The 14,908-nt window shown below is 39.1% G+C and overlaps 3 protein-coding genes across 5 annotated transcripts in view; 1 reads left to right on the plus strand and 2 right to left on the minus strand.

Moving 5' to 3' along the window:
- FMO5 (flavin containing dimethylaniline monoxygenase 5) overlaps positions 1-3,366 on the plus strand; it is a 44,875-nt gene extending 41,509 nt beyond the window's left edge. For 2 of the 3 annotated variants that reach the window (XM_003809196.5, XM_063605971.1), the window contains exon 9: positions 471-1,455. In XM_003809196.5, coding sequence (XP_003809244.1) covers positions 471-816 — 346 coding nt within the window. In that variant the 3' untranslated portion in view covers positions 817-1,455. Of the gene's footprint in view, positions 1-470; positions 1,456-3,092 lie in introns of those variants that run through there. The other variant, XM_034964088.3, reaches the window with a different exon arrangement.
- CHD1L (chromodomain helicase DNA binding protein 1 like) overlaps positions 1-14,343 on the minus strand; it is a 124,856-nt gene extending 110,513 nt beyond the window's left edge. The window contains exons 1-2 of the mRNA XM_034961768.3: positions 14,204-14,343; positions 13,174-13,338 (exon numbers count right to left, since the gene is read on the minus strand). The gene's annotated coding sequence lies outside the window, so the exon portion shown is untranslated. The remainder of the gene's footprint in view (positions 1-13,173; positions 13,339-14,203) is intronic.
- LOC117980966 (protein disulfide-isomerase A3-like) lies at positions 7,545-10,422 on the minus strand. The gene is given in 2 exon segments (XM_034964181.3): positions 7,545-8,290; positions 8,293-10,422. Coding segments are annotated over 2 exon segments (1,512 nt in total). The 5' UTR covers positions 9,635-10,422; the 3' UTR covers positions 7,545-8,120.
- Positions 14,344-14,908: the final 565 nt, after the last annotated feature.

Raw genomic sequence — 14,908 nt, forward strand, 5'->3', positions numbered from 1 at the left:
TCCTTTCAGGATTCCAAATTAACATTGGCCCTGGGAAGTCCTGCCTTGTGGACCCTGTCACCACTGCCCTCATCAAATAATAGAGGATGCCATACTTGATGGGTTTTCTCTTTCTCATAACATCAGAGTCCTTTGTATCTAGATGTGCTATACCTGCCCCTCATCTTATCTGTATCTTTCACATCCTTCAAGAACCTAACGATTACAGCTCTCTTTTAACTATCCCCTCTCCACATTTCTATTTGGCAGTCTGAAACCACTCAGAAGTCTCGCTTCATGTTTATCTGTCTTACCTCCTTTTGTAAGTCCTAAGATCCTTAAGGACAGTGACCAATGTTTTATCTTTCTTCTCTATATTCCACAGCTCCTAGTCTGATATTGAGCCAATAGCAGGCACTCAGAAGGCAGTAATTGATTGACTGACTGATTGAATTATTGACAGGCCATGGTTTCTGTCTTTTCTACTTTAGGTATGTGGAGAGCCAACGCCATACCATTCAGGGAGACTACGTAGATACCATGGAAGAGCTTGCTGATTTGGTGGGGGTCAGGCCCAATCTGCTGTCTCTGGCCTTCACTGACCCCAAGCTGGCATTACACTTATTACTGGGACCCTGCACTCCAATCCACTATCGTGTACAGGGCCCTGGAAAGTGGGATGGGGCTCGAAAAGCTATCCTCACCACAGATGATCGCATCAGGAAGCCTCTGATGACAAGAGTAGTTGAAAGGAGTAGTTCTATGACTTCAACAATGACAATAGGCAAGTTTATGCTAGCTCTTGCCTTCTTTGCTATAATTATAGCTTACTTCTAGTTGTCCTATTGTCACTGCCCTGTTTTTCATTGGGAAGCTTATCTACAGATGCCTTCAGAATCTGACGAGATTGACTCTCAGTTTCATATTGCCCAGAAATCTACTTTAATGTCTCTTTCGAAAGCATTAATTCACTTTCCTTTTTCCTACAATGAAACCTGTTTTCCATTTGTATTAACTCATCTCCCTTCCACTCATGATCCGTCACTCTTCCTTGTGGTAATCCCTAGACTGGGAGCTCAGGTACTCTTTTAGTCATCTTTGTATGTCTTTAGCAGAGTTCTTGACATGTGGTAGGTGCTTAATAAATGTTTGTTGTTTATCAAATTTTATGGTAGGGAGAGTAAGTCAGCATCGGTATAAAATCGCTTACTCCACGTAACTCTTCTTCTGATAGGGTTTGATTTTCTATTAGAAGCTCAATTTTAGTTTTTTTTCATATTATAACTAAATATGTTTCCTGAGAGATAAGAGAAATAATGTTCCTACAATAGTTGTATGTATCTAAGATAAGACATATAGATGCTTAAGACATTTTGTTTCACTTGCTATTCACTAGTGTACTTGAAACATGGTCATTTTTAGCCCTTTTCCTTAGGAACCATGTCTTTATTTTCTCAATAAAGAAATTACTTTCAACTTTCTAGGCTCACAGTCATTCAGATCATCTACCATCTGCCAATGAGATCAACTTGGTTGAGAATTTTGGGATTTTAAATTAGCTGTCCTACCTTTTTAAATCTCTTTTAAATCCTTCCCATATTAGGATCCAACAAAACTTTATCTTAGGAAATATGATAAGTAGCTTCCAATTGTTGTAGTGTGGTCTACAAATGTGATTTGATTCATCTTCCCCCACTCTAATTTTCTCCCCTTTTCTCCTCCCTTACATGGAGTCTAAGTAAGTATTTGAACAAGTCATTTATGTATTAAATTAGAACTGATATTAACTAAATATAGGAACATTCTGCTTATACCAGTTTTTCTCATGTCATAAAGTGTAGTTCTGAAAAACAGAGCAAATGAAATGCAAAGCAGGTACTTGGGTTTACATCCCAGTGCCACTGATGATTCTGTTTTCTCATCTGTGGAAGTTTCACTGTTCTTGTTTCATGGAGAAATTAACTAAGTGTCAGTTGTCAGGCACACTGAACTCAGGTGATGTTCATTAATAGCTGTTGTACAATATGTTTGTATTTGGATTGCTGCTTATTACTTAACAACAGGATAAACCTGAACAATGGAAAAGACCAACATTAGAGAGTATTATCTTTCCAAATACACACACCTGTAAGAGAACTGGAAATGTGAGAACTACAACTTCTTCTTATTTAAACATTTGAACAATTGCCGGCCCTTTCACCGAATTTACCTGTGGAATGCCTTTTGAGAGTTAGAGAACTGAGAACTGGTATTACTTTTCAGGTCTTTTGCTTTCCCTAATCCTTGTGATACTGGAGATTTATCATCTATTAAAATGGACCTAGTATTTTTAAATCTGCATATCAAAAGCAAATTGAATGTCTCTTGCTTCCTTTTAATTTCTTTTAGCATATAAATTTGTTTCTCTTTTAGCATGTAAATTTGTTGAATTAACAGCCCTTTGATAATATAATTCCTAGTTATCAGCAATAAGTACACCAGTTTCTTTTTTAAATTAGGAGTATGTAATTCTAAATTAATTGATTCTCTCATTGTACATATTATATGTAAGGTTACAAAAAAAATCAATGGTTAATGATTTTTTAGCTCAACCAAGCTAAAACTAAGATGTGAACAAGAAATTGAACTCAAAACAACTTAAGATACAAAGCTCTTGTTACTGATAATGTCTAATAATATTCATCAATTTACCATATCTTGCTCTTATATTAAAATGTTCTATCATTTTCCTAATTATTTTAAAGTCGATTACAAATATATATATATATTCTTGTAGTGCCAGAAAATTGAATACATTAATAAATGGGGTAGAATAGATGAATCTCCCATGAAGAAGAATTCCAAATAATTTATGAACTCTGCCCTCAAGGATATGGAGCAGAACTTCCTACTTCTCCAGTGTGAGCTGAATAGTGACTTCCTTCCAAAAATTACATATGGAAAGGGGGAAAATAACTTTGTAGTGGAGAAATCTGATAAACACTATCTCGGCTAGGTTATCAAGATTAACACTAACAGTAATAAGTCACATTGATAGTATGTACCTTTGAGATGAAGTGATGAGAAGGCCACTTTACCTCTCCGTTGTATTCCTCTCAAAAACCATAATGCAGTCTAACCATGAGAAAAACATCAGACAAACCCAAGTTGAAGAATATTCTACAAATACCTGACTACCTCAAAACTGTCAAGATCATCAACAAAGAAAGTCTGAGAAATTGTCCCGGAATAAAGGGGCCTAAGGAGACATAACATCTAAATGTAATGTAGTATCCTGGATGGGCTCCTGCAACAGAAAAAGAACTTTAAGTAAAAATTAAGGGAATATTAATAAAGTATGCATTTTGGTTAATAATGTATCAATATTGGTTTATTAGTTGTGACAAATGTACCAGAGGAATGTAAAATGTCAACAATAAAGGAAATTGGATGTGGGGTACATGAGAATGCTGTACTATTTTTGCAACTTTTCTTAAATCTAAAACTCTTATAAAATTTAAAAATAAAAAGAAATGTGGAGTTATTATTATTATTTTTTGGCTCAGGATTTGACCCAGAGCTATGGTCTGGCAGAATTTTCTCAGAGGAGGAATACTGGCTAGTACAAGTCATTCAAATTACTGTGTTTTTCTATGATTTCTCCACAAATTAAGTTACTTTAATAATGCATAATGTAACTTAATTCAGCAGTTTTGCTTCCTTTGCTGAGTAAGTATAGACTATAATTATAGAGAATGTAAAATGGTGATATAAAGTCAAAATACACAACTTCTTAAAATCACTTAGATATGTTCTTTCTTGAAGCTGTGCACATTAACCCAGCAGACCCCACTAGCAAATTTATGATATGTTGATGTCATGTACATTCATAAATAAGATTATTTTACTTAATACTGGGCCTGTTACTTTTGTTAGGAGTAATACAGCATTTAAACAACCTCCAGATTGCCTAATGGAATTTCTAAGACTGCCAAGTTTTCCCATGCTTTTATACACATTCTTGTGCTGTACTTTCCTCTTGATAAATTCTCCACTGGCCCAGCTGGCTAACACCTATACCATCGTCCAGATTCAGGTCATCTGTTTTCTCTTCAGGGAATATCTTCCTGACTCTCAGTATGAAATAGGTCACCTTCCTCTGTGCTCTCATTACAACTAGTGTTCTTCTCAATTACATTTTATGAATAGCCTTATCATAATATATAACAATATTTGGTTCTCTCACCTGTTTCCTCCTTGAACTAGTAAACTCCTCGAAGGAATACATTTTGTACTTAATCTGTGTGTTCCTAGTGCCTAATGTAGTGGCTGAAACATAGTAAGACCTCAGTAAGTTAAGAATTAATTAATTAAATGAATACATTCAATATGGGAGGTAAATACATGACTTTTAAAGGATTAAATCAAACAGTGAATAATTCTTTTAGAAAAAGTGACGAAGGAGATTAAAGGGTGATTAACATTTTGAAATGTCTGCAGGACAAGCATGTTCTTCCAAAAACTGTTCTGAGTCATTGATCTGAATCAGTATGTTATCTTTTTTTTTGAGACAGAGTCTCGCTCTGTCGCCCAGGCTGGAGTGCAGTGACGCCATCTCGGCTCACTGCAAGCTCTGCTTCCCGGCTTCACGCCATTCTCCTGCCTCAGCATCCCATGTAGCTGGGACTACAGGTGTCCGCCACCACGCCTGGCTAATCTTTGTATTTTTAGTAGAGACGGGGTTTTATCGTGTTAGCCAGGATGGTCTCGATCTCCTGACCTCATGATCCACCCACCTCGGCCTCCCAAAGTGCTGGGATTACAGGTGTGAGCCACCGCGCCCGGCCTGGTATGTTATCTTTAATGTTTAGTTGTGGTTTAAAACACAAGTGATATGTCCTCGTCTATAATTCATTTCCTCAATCAAACATAAGACATAACAAGCCAAGATCTTGGTACAAGAAAGAAGGTAGGGTATATATATGTCATCCTTGACCCTCATTTCACTGCTGTTCTGCCTTGCTTTCCCAAATGCCCCAGCTCCTTTGATGCACCCATAACTTCTGATTGAAATTATTTGCAGAATTGTTGACTCCCCTTCATTCAGTAAAGATTTTAGCACCAAGCTCTCTGCCTCGCTATAATATAAAACTACTCCTGTAGTTGGTTTTAACACTGATGTAGGTAATACTTTCACCAATCCAATGTCTTAGTCAGGATTAGCTTCAGCTACATTTAACAGAAAAACCTCAAATAACAATGACTTAAATAAGATTTAAGTTTATTTTCCTCTTATATTAAAAAAGTCTGGAAGTAGATAGTCCTGAGATGATATAACAGTTCTTCAGCTTCTCTTTTTGCTCCACTATCTTCAGCATGTGGACCTTATACTTCATGGTCCAAGATGGCCCACTGTAGCTATAGCCATTATATGGACATTCTACACAGAAGGAAGGAGAAATGTAACAATGGCACACCCCTTTTCTTTTAAGGAGACTTTACAAAAGTTCCACATAACATTTTCACTTAGTCTTATTGGAGGAACTTAGTTACTTATCTAGCTACTAGGGAGACTACAAAATGTGTCTTTATACAGAGAGGCAATACCTCAGGAAAAAAAATCAAGGTTCTGTTATTAAGAAGGAAGAGAGAATGAATGTTGAGGTAGATCTCTAACACTCTGCTATCTGGCCTTTTAGTTATGTGATCTTCTTACTCCAGTGATTTTATAATCTGCCTCATCTCAACTACCTACACCCACATGGACATATCTAAGACATTGTCACGAATAACCACAACACCACTAAAGTCTCAATTTCAAGCATCCCACTCTCTAAAACTCTCTCCTACCTTTTCAGTTCATTCACTCTGGTACTCCAACTCCAGCAGTTCTTTGACTCCACTGGGCTGCCCATCAACCTGCTGTCTTCATTTCCCAGCCCACCTCATTTAAAATGCATGGCCCAACATTATAATCACACCCTACCACGCACTCTCAATTCCTTTGTTGCTCTCCTCCATACTTGCTTAGCTAAACTTCATTTTGGTTATCTGCCCGCATCAAAACAGCTAAACATGACAAGAGAAAAATACTAGTATGGTGACTTGCCTTTTCTGAAATTCATAACCACTGAACATAGGTAGACCTTCAGTGCTACTGCCAATCATACTTCATTTTTCTAGACAATTCTCTGTCCCACCTTTCTAGTTGATTACTGCATATAACCTATCTCCTCAAACCTCAAATATGTTGTCTCCTTTCCTCACAGTCAGCTAATCATCTTCTCTTTTTTTCCTCTAAGAAAATGGAAACAATCAAAAGACTTTCATATATCTTCACTCTGTGATGAGGTTTTTAGTTGGGGCTAGTCACATAGGCACCCTCTGCTTAGCACATATCAGAATTCCAGACTCCCAGAAGAAAAGCAAGTGTTCAGCATAAATCACATTGTTTGTACAAACAGTTTTAAAAAAGTGAGCCACTCTTATCAGTTAAGGTGGTAAGAAACCTCCCAAAATCCAAGTTCCCAAATCCCACCCATGGGCCAAACTTGCAAGCTAAAGCAGTCACAAGCATGGAGTTGTGCTCTAATTCCTTGAGGGGGCAATAGCTACATAAATTATTTGGAATTCTGTATGAGAGACTTGTTCCCACACATCCTAGTTGATTTTAATTGTTTATTTTTTAGGTATGGCGAAGCATTATTATGGTTCTAAGAGTCAGCAAACTCCTTTCTGCACAATGCCATTTACTGGGGATCTTGAATACTCGTCTCTAGACCCTTGTCTAGGCCGCGTTTCTCAAAATGTGGTCCTTGAGGCAGAAACATCAGCCTTGTACTTGACACAAGTCCTCAGGCCCCACTCCAGACTTATAGAATCAGAAACTCTGGGTACACAGACCAGCAATCTGCATATTTGACCCTCTAGATAATTTTGATGTATGGTAAAGTTTGATTTAGTCAAAAGGAGAGGTGGACCTGTATCTGTTCTGTCAGGCCGCTCACTGATCCTTAGGCCTTTATTGTACTCTATTATCTGCTAGTACCAATAGCTTCTGACTTGTGAAAATTGGGTGGGTAGGGGTGAGAAATGGCATGGAGCTGGGGTGTGTTCAAACTGGCATCTTCCTTTCTCTGAGAATTTTAAATAAACTTATTTTAAGGCTCTTTTCAGGCCGGACGCAGTGGCTCATGCCTGTAGTCCCAGCACTTTGGGAGGCCAAGGCGGGTGGATCACGAGGTCAAGAGATCGAAACCATCCTGGCCGGAATGGCAAAACCCCGTCTCTACTAAAAAGTACAAAGATTGACTAGGCGTGGTGGCACGCACCTGTGGTCCCAGCTACTCAGGAGGCTGAGGCAGGAGAATTGCTTGAACCTGGGAGGTGGAAGTTGCAGTGAGCTGAGATCGCGCCGATGCACTCCAGCCTGGCAACAGAGCAAGACTCCGTCTCAAAAAAAAACACAAAAACCAACCAAACAAAAAAAGTTCTTTTCAGAGTCTTTTTTCTCTATTTCCCTGGGTGCAAATTCTCTCATTTGAAGAATCTTCTGACTATACAACATGACACTGGACTTCCTCATGTACTTTATTATTTTTATTACTTTAGTTATTTTTAAGACTATTTATTTAGAAATGATTTCAGTCCTCCACAAAAGTTACAAAAATAGTAGAGTTCTTATATATTCTTTCCCAGGCTCCCTAAAGAGAATATTTCACACAACATTATGACAATTATCAAAATAAGAAAATGAACACTGATATTATACGATTAAGTAAACCATGGACGGCATTCCTATTTTACCACTTTTCTTCTTCTTCTTTTTTTTTTTTTTTACAGTTTAAAGGGGTCTTATTTATTGTCACTGTTCCAAATGCACAAAAAAATTAGAAAATACCCCCAACTCAACCCGACCCCCACAACATTTCCCCCAACACAAATAATTTTTCCCAAAACCACAAACATAAACTGGTCCTGGTATTTCCATAACAGTGCAGCTAAGAAATGGCTTAGAGAAAATTTAACAGGATTCAGATTATATCCATTCTGTCTTCTCGGCCCTGAGACATAATAATTCCCATATGGGTCCTAGTCCTCCCCAGTGGTTTTCCCATCTCTGGTGGAAGAGTCCTTTTACAAAGTGGTGTTTGCCTACTGCTTTAGAGATCCTCCTGTGCCTTCTTCTTCTTGGGTTTTTCTTCTTGAATTACAGGGGGGTTTGTAGCTTCTCGTTGTAGATAGCTAATAAAATCACTTAATTCATGGCCACCTTCATATTTCTTTGGATTTAGCTTCTTGTTGGCTGGAGAGAAGTATATGGTAGGAAAACTCTGACTTCATATGGAGAAGGCACATCATTGGCTGTGGCATCCATCTTGGCTATGACAATATTCAGGTCTTTGCTGAGCTTCTCGCCAAGTTCTTTATACTTGGGCTCCAGGTTCTTACAGTGACCACACCAAGGGGCATAAAATTCAATCAGCACATCTTTATTTTCATTATTCACTATTTCATCAAAATTCTCTGCTACCACTACCTTCACAGGCCCATCATTGTTCTCTGGGATAGGTTCAGACTTCAGGTATCTCTTCAGATTGCCATCAAAGTAATCCTGCAGGAACCTCTCCAGAGCATTCCCATCATGCGAGAAATCCTCCTGCATGACAAACTTCTCTCCTTTAGCAGTTCTGATAGCAACAACAGGAATCTCTCCAGCAGTGCTCTCCAAGCCAAAATCAGAAAGTTCATTGCTAAAGGTTTTGCGGCTAGCTACAGCAAAGTTGAGTTTGTGCCCAGCATCCAGGAATTTCTTTGCCACCATCATTACCCTGTTTCTCCAGTAGTTGGAACCTTTAGCATTCTTTTCATAGTCCACATCATAGTAAGCAATAAGTAAGTCCTTGCCCTGTATCAAATCTTTATTGTCTTCTGTCATGTGAGGGCAGATACCAAAAATGTTTTCCTGGATAAACTTTTTAATTTTGCCACTGGTCATTTTTTGCTCTGTATATGCCACAGTCTTGTCCTCCAACTTGTTAGTGAGATGTGAAGGACGAAATAAGATGATACCATCTCCATTATCATCATACTCGTTCACCAGAGACTCAACATTCGTATGTGCAAATCGGTAGTTATCCCTCAAGTTGCTGGCTGCTTTTAGGAACTCGGAGTGAGCTTCACTGAATGAATCATCGAAAAAACCTACTATAGAGGCATCTTTATCACTAATGAATTTCTTAAATTCTTCCTCAGTCCTGAGAGGCACTGAAGCTGGTCCTGCCTGCTTCTTCAGGTGGCTGACAATTCCATCAGCAGTCCTAGGTCCATCATAAGCACCTGCTTCTTCACCATCTCTAAATATCTTCAGGGTTGGATATCCACTGACTCCATATTTATTACAGGTGTTAGTGTTGGCAGTGCAATCAGCCTTTGCTAATGGGACTATTCCTTTTAATCTGGTAGCTGCAGCTTCATACTCAGGAGCAAGTCTCTTGCAGTGTCCACACCAGGGGGCGAAGAACTCGACGAGCATGAGGCCCGCAGAGCCCGTGTCGGAGATGCGACTCTCCAAGTTGTCGTCCCTGAGTCCTAGCACGTCGGAGGCAGCCGCGAGGCGGGCCGCGGCGAGAAGCAGCGCCACGCCCGGGAACAGCGCTAGGCGGCGGAGGCACATGGCGGCGAGGTGGGGTGGGGGCAGCCAGAAGGGTCGCGGCTCGCCTGGGACTGCGGCGGTCGGGCGCGCGACTACCTATTTTACCACTTTTCTACTAATTTAGTTTTTGTGTTCCAGGATCAGATTCAGGGTCCCATTTTGCATTTAGTTGTTAAGTCTCCTTAGTGTCCTCTAATCGTTGTCAGTTCTTCAGTCTTTTGTTGTCATTCAGGACTTAGGCACTTAAAAAAAAGAAGTTTCATACTCAAGTTTGATTTAGTTTAACCTAATGTTCTTTTTCTGTCCTGGGATCCCATCCAGGATATCACATTACATTTAGTCATCACCAGGCTCTTCTAGACTGTGACAGTTTCTTATACTTTCCTTGTTTTTGGTGGCCTTGATAGTTCTGAAGAGTACTGGTTATTTTGTACTTAATTTGAGATTGTCTGATATTTCTTCATGATTAGGCTGGGGCAATGAGTTTCGGGGAGGAAACAGATCAAAGATCAAATGCTATTCTCATCATATCATATCAAGGTTACATGCCACTAATGACATACTAGAGATGTTAGCCTTGATCAGCTGGTTGAGGTAGTGTTCTTCCTCCTTTCCACACTGCGCTCTTTGAAAAACATTTACTAGGCTCGACTCATGCTTATGGGGTGGAGAATTATGTTCCATCTTCTCGAGGGTAGAGTACATAAATTTTTTGGAATTTTTCAATATGAGAATTATCTCCCAATTATTTGTTTCTTCAATCATTTACTTGTATCAGTATGAACTCATGGATCTTATTTTATAATTTGGGTTAAATCCAATGCTGAATTACTTATTTTTTGAATTATTCTAGCTTTAGCCATTGGGAGCTCTTTTAGTTGGCTCCTATGTCACTTTGATATACCATCAGTTTTTTGTGTCTTTTTAAAGCACTTGTTTATTTTCTGGCACTATAAGATGTTTCAGACTCATCTTGTATATCCCCTGCCCCAGTCCTAGAATTAGGCATTTTTCTCAAGGGCTCTGGTTCCCTTTGTTGGAGAACAGTATCAGAAACAAAAAACTGGATGCTGGGTGTGCTCCTTGCTTCTGCTTGTCATTGCTTCTAGGCCTTCGGAGGACAGAACTTGGAAATATATGTGTGTATACTAATGTATTAAACATGAATCCACATGTGTTTTTAAGTATTTCTATATTTACCCATCTGTATCTATATTAAGCTAAACATTTCATATTGATGCCTCCTACCGTAACCCAGGATTTAATGATCACATGCCTACTCCTCTCATTTTACAGATGAGAAAATTTATGGCTAAAAAGATAAAAGTACTTGCCCTACATCAAATAATTTTAGAGTTGGCAGCCTATTTGTACCAAATTAATACTCACATGGTGATGATATATACATAGTAGATTCATAGTTAATGAAGATGTTAATTGAGATACTAATTATTCCAGTAATGTATATCTATAATTTTAGAGGAAATTTGCAGTGAATATTTAGTCACAGTATCACTATACACCATATCTATTTAGAGTTGTAGTAGTTTCCTTAGAGATTTCCAGAGCGTGTGCTCCTCTAGAGCAGGGGTGGCTCAGCAAAAGCTCAACAAGTATTGGGGCCCTCAATCAAGGTTTGTTGAAATAAATGGACTATACTTATCAAGAAATACTGGCTAAATATTTAACCTGCACCTCATTTATAAAATGGAATATCCTGGATCATCTGTTCTGCTTACCCTCATAGGGTGGTTCTGAGGATCACATGATAGAATTTACATGCAAATTCTTTGGAATCTGAAAGGAAAAATTATGATACTATTTGGGGAAAATTCTGTACCTTTGAATTGGGTCTATCTTCCTTTAGGTGAGCAGAATCACTATTATTTCTCTGCCTGTATAAAAACTATAAAAAGATTAAAATCAATGGTATTTGTTTAAAAATAATTAGTTTACCCAATGGTTGAGTAGTCTCTTGTGTATAAACTCATATATTTTGCTAATGCTGATTTTATTAATAGTTTTTAATTTAGGCATAATTTTCATACAATAAAAATTTACTTTTTATTGTACAGTTTGGTAAGTATCAATAACTCCACTACAGTCAAGTTACAGACCTGTTCCATACCTCCCCTTCAAAATTTCTTCATGCCCTTTTGTAGCCAATCACTCCCCACCCCCCATCCCCAAGTCCTGGCAAACACTGATCTGTTTTCTGACCGTATAGTCTTCCTTTTTCCAGAATGTCACATAAGAGGAGCCTGGCTTCTTTTACTTCCCATAATGCATTTGAGATTCATCAATATTATTGTATGTATTGAGTTATTCTTTTATTACTGAGTAGTATTCCATTTATAGCTATGCTACATTTTAATTATTGATTCACCAGATGTATTAGCCTATTTTCACACTGCTATAAAGACATACCTGAGACTAGGTAATTTATAAAGAAAAGAGGTTTAATTTACTTATAGTTCTGCATGGCTGGGGAGGACTTCAGAAACTTACAGTTATGGTAGAAGGGGAAGCAAGTTCATCTTATGTGGCACAGGGGAGAGACAGTGAGTGTGTGTGAATGAAGGAAGAACTGCCAAACACTTTTAAAACCATCATCTCTGGTGAGAATTCATGCACTATCACAAGAACAGCATGGGGGAAACCGCCCCCATCATCCAATCACTTCCCTCCCTTGACACGTGAAGTATAATATAGGTCCTTCCTTCAACACGTGGGTATTACAATTTGAGATGAGATTTGGGTGGGGACACAGAACCAAACCATATCACCAGGTGAAGGACATTATGTTTTTTCCATTTTAGGGTTTGTGTTTTTTCTATTATATGAATAAAGACATATATGTGTTTACAGGTTTTGTGTGAACTTGTTTTTATGTCACTTGGATAAATACCCAGGAGTGGGAATTAGTATGCTGCATGATTAAGTAAATGTTTAACTTTATAAAAAAGATCAGATTGTTTTTTGAAACAGTAACCATCAAGATCAGATGTTATACCTATCCTTGGTCATAAATGGAGGATGAAACTTGGTGAGTGGAGATGGGAATATAAACCTCCAGATGCCCAATTTAACCTGTCATCCAGTTCTGTAAAATCAATCCCTCATTCTCACATCCTCACTTCTCAGAGGAAGCGAGGTCTCTTTAGCAGTGTGTGTAAAGGCTTGCATGTGAGGCTGCCCATGTTATTTTTCTGTTTATTAGGCAGAATGATTGATCTGAGGAGACCAGTGGCAATGACATCCTAGACACAGTAACATCAGGACAACCCATTACTTTTCCTATTACCTCCTTCTTTTCCTTTCCTCTAGAAAGAAAGAAGAGCATTGGGGTGACAGCAATAAATCTAAAGGGAACAATTATACTGATACTGGTTAAGAGGATCTTGTATCTTTACCTACTTATTCCCGAATCTAAGAAAAAAAGAAGGAATTTGGGACTAAGGAGAATTCATTCTTCCTACAGTGTCACATTACATTTGTTCTGTGTCTAAAACATGCAATATTCAAAACTGACTTTTATTATTAACTGTTGAGTGACTTACAAATGTTGTTAGAGCAGAGCAGGGCAGAACAGTGTCATGGATAATCTTCCAAAGCAGATAATTCAAAAGTCATTTCCATTTAGCGTGCAAAAACAGTTTATTTCTCTCCGTCAGTTTTCCATTGGTTAACGTACTTAGTTTGTTTCTGCTAAGCTGATTTGACTACTGCAAGGAAATACATACCAAGGACATATTATTTGGCATGGTGAAACCACCTTGGGGTCAGAAAACTGAATACTACACAAGTCAAGGTTTAATGTATTATGTATCTTCAAGGGCCTTGCTTCAGTGTCCTATGGTAAGGAATTGAGGGGTGGAGGGAGAAAAGTAGGGATAACCAAAAAGCATGTACTCAGACAGTAAAGATTTTGGAGGGGTGAGCAAGAAGTTGCAGTAAAATCGTACCTTTTTTTTTTCTTCCTGTAAACTGTCTTTGGTTTATGAGCCAAAGAATGAGTTTATAAGGGGCAGAGCAAAGAATGGGGGAGTAGTGAATTTGTTGTACCTAAGTGGGATGTCAACTTCATAATATAAAAATGAACGTTTCAGCAAATAGAGCTGCTCACTCAGAAAGGGTGGCCTATGTAACTTGGGGTTCCCCATCATTGGCCGTGTTTAAGCCTAAGTGGCATATCTGGTTAGAAATGGATTACAGTAAACAGTATTCCTGTATCCTTCATTCCGCAAATGCAAAAGCCTACTCTGTATAAGGTACATGCAGAATATGAAAAGGTATCAAATCTGGATCTACTCTCTGCCAGCTGTCAAAGCATTGCTTCTCACACACGTTAATGTGATCTTGTTAAAATGCAGATTCAGAACCCTGGGGATGGGGCCTGATTCTGCATTTCTAACAGGCTCCCAGGTGACGCCAACACTGCTGGTCTGTGTAACACAGAGTGATAAACGTTTCTAGAAGGAGACATGCAAATACTTATAATACAAAGGTAAGTACCTTAGGGATTCCACTAATTTTCATAAAAAACCTGGATCCCTCCCAACCCTAGGGCTGTCTTTGCCCTTTTTATACCTTTAGTGTTCCTTCTGATGTTTTCGTTGTTGCTATCTTCCTTGAATTTTATTTCTTCTGAGGTTTCTCACTGTGTATGCTGTTTCTTAGCCTAGGAGAGCCTTTTCGTTCTTCTCCTAAGACTAACATTTTACTAATTTGTCAAGGAGCTAGAGCTCCTAAACACGCCATCTTGAATTCTTCCCTGCGACCCCCGTCGGGCTGAAAGCTCCTTCCTTGTCGCTCCCCACAGAACAGATTTTTCTTGGGGCGGGGGGAGGGGGACGGAGTATCGCTGAGTCGCCAGGCTGGAGTGCAATGGCGCGATCTCGGCTCACCGCAACCTCCGCCTCCCGGGTTCAAGCGATTCTTCTGCCTCATCCTCCCAAGTAGCTGGGACTTCCGGCGCGCGCCACCACGCCCAGCTAATTTTTGTATTTTTAGTAGAGCCGGGGTTTCACCTTGTTGGCCAGGATGGTCTTGATCTCCTGACTTCGTGATCTGCTCGCCTCAGCCTCCCAAAGTGCTGGGATTACAGGCGTGAGCCACTGCGCCCGGTCAGAACAGTTTTAACCTCCAGCAATGACCACTGCTTCCTTCTGCCTGCAGTTGGAAGTCAGTTTCAGTTTTCTTATTCCCTATAAGGAACCCACCTCTCCGGTCGCCTAACACACAGATGCTGCCCAGAAAACGTGCTGGCGCACCTGAGGCGGGGTAGAAAGCCGT

The sequence above is a fragment of the Pan paniscus genome, chromosome 1 (assembly GCF_029289425.2).
Source record: "Pan paniscus chromosome 1, NHGRI_mPanPan1-v2.0_pri, whole genome shotgun sequence".
Lineage (NCBI taxonomy): Eukaryota > Metazoa > Chordata > Mammalia > Primates > Hominidae > Pan > Pan paniscus.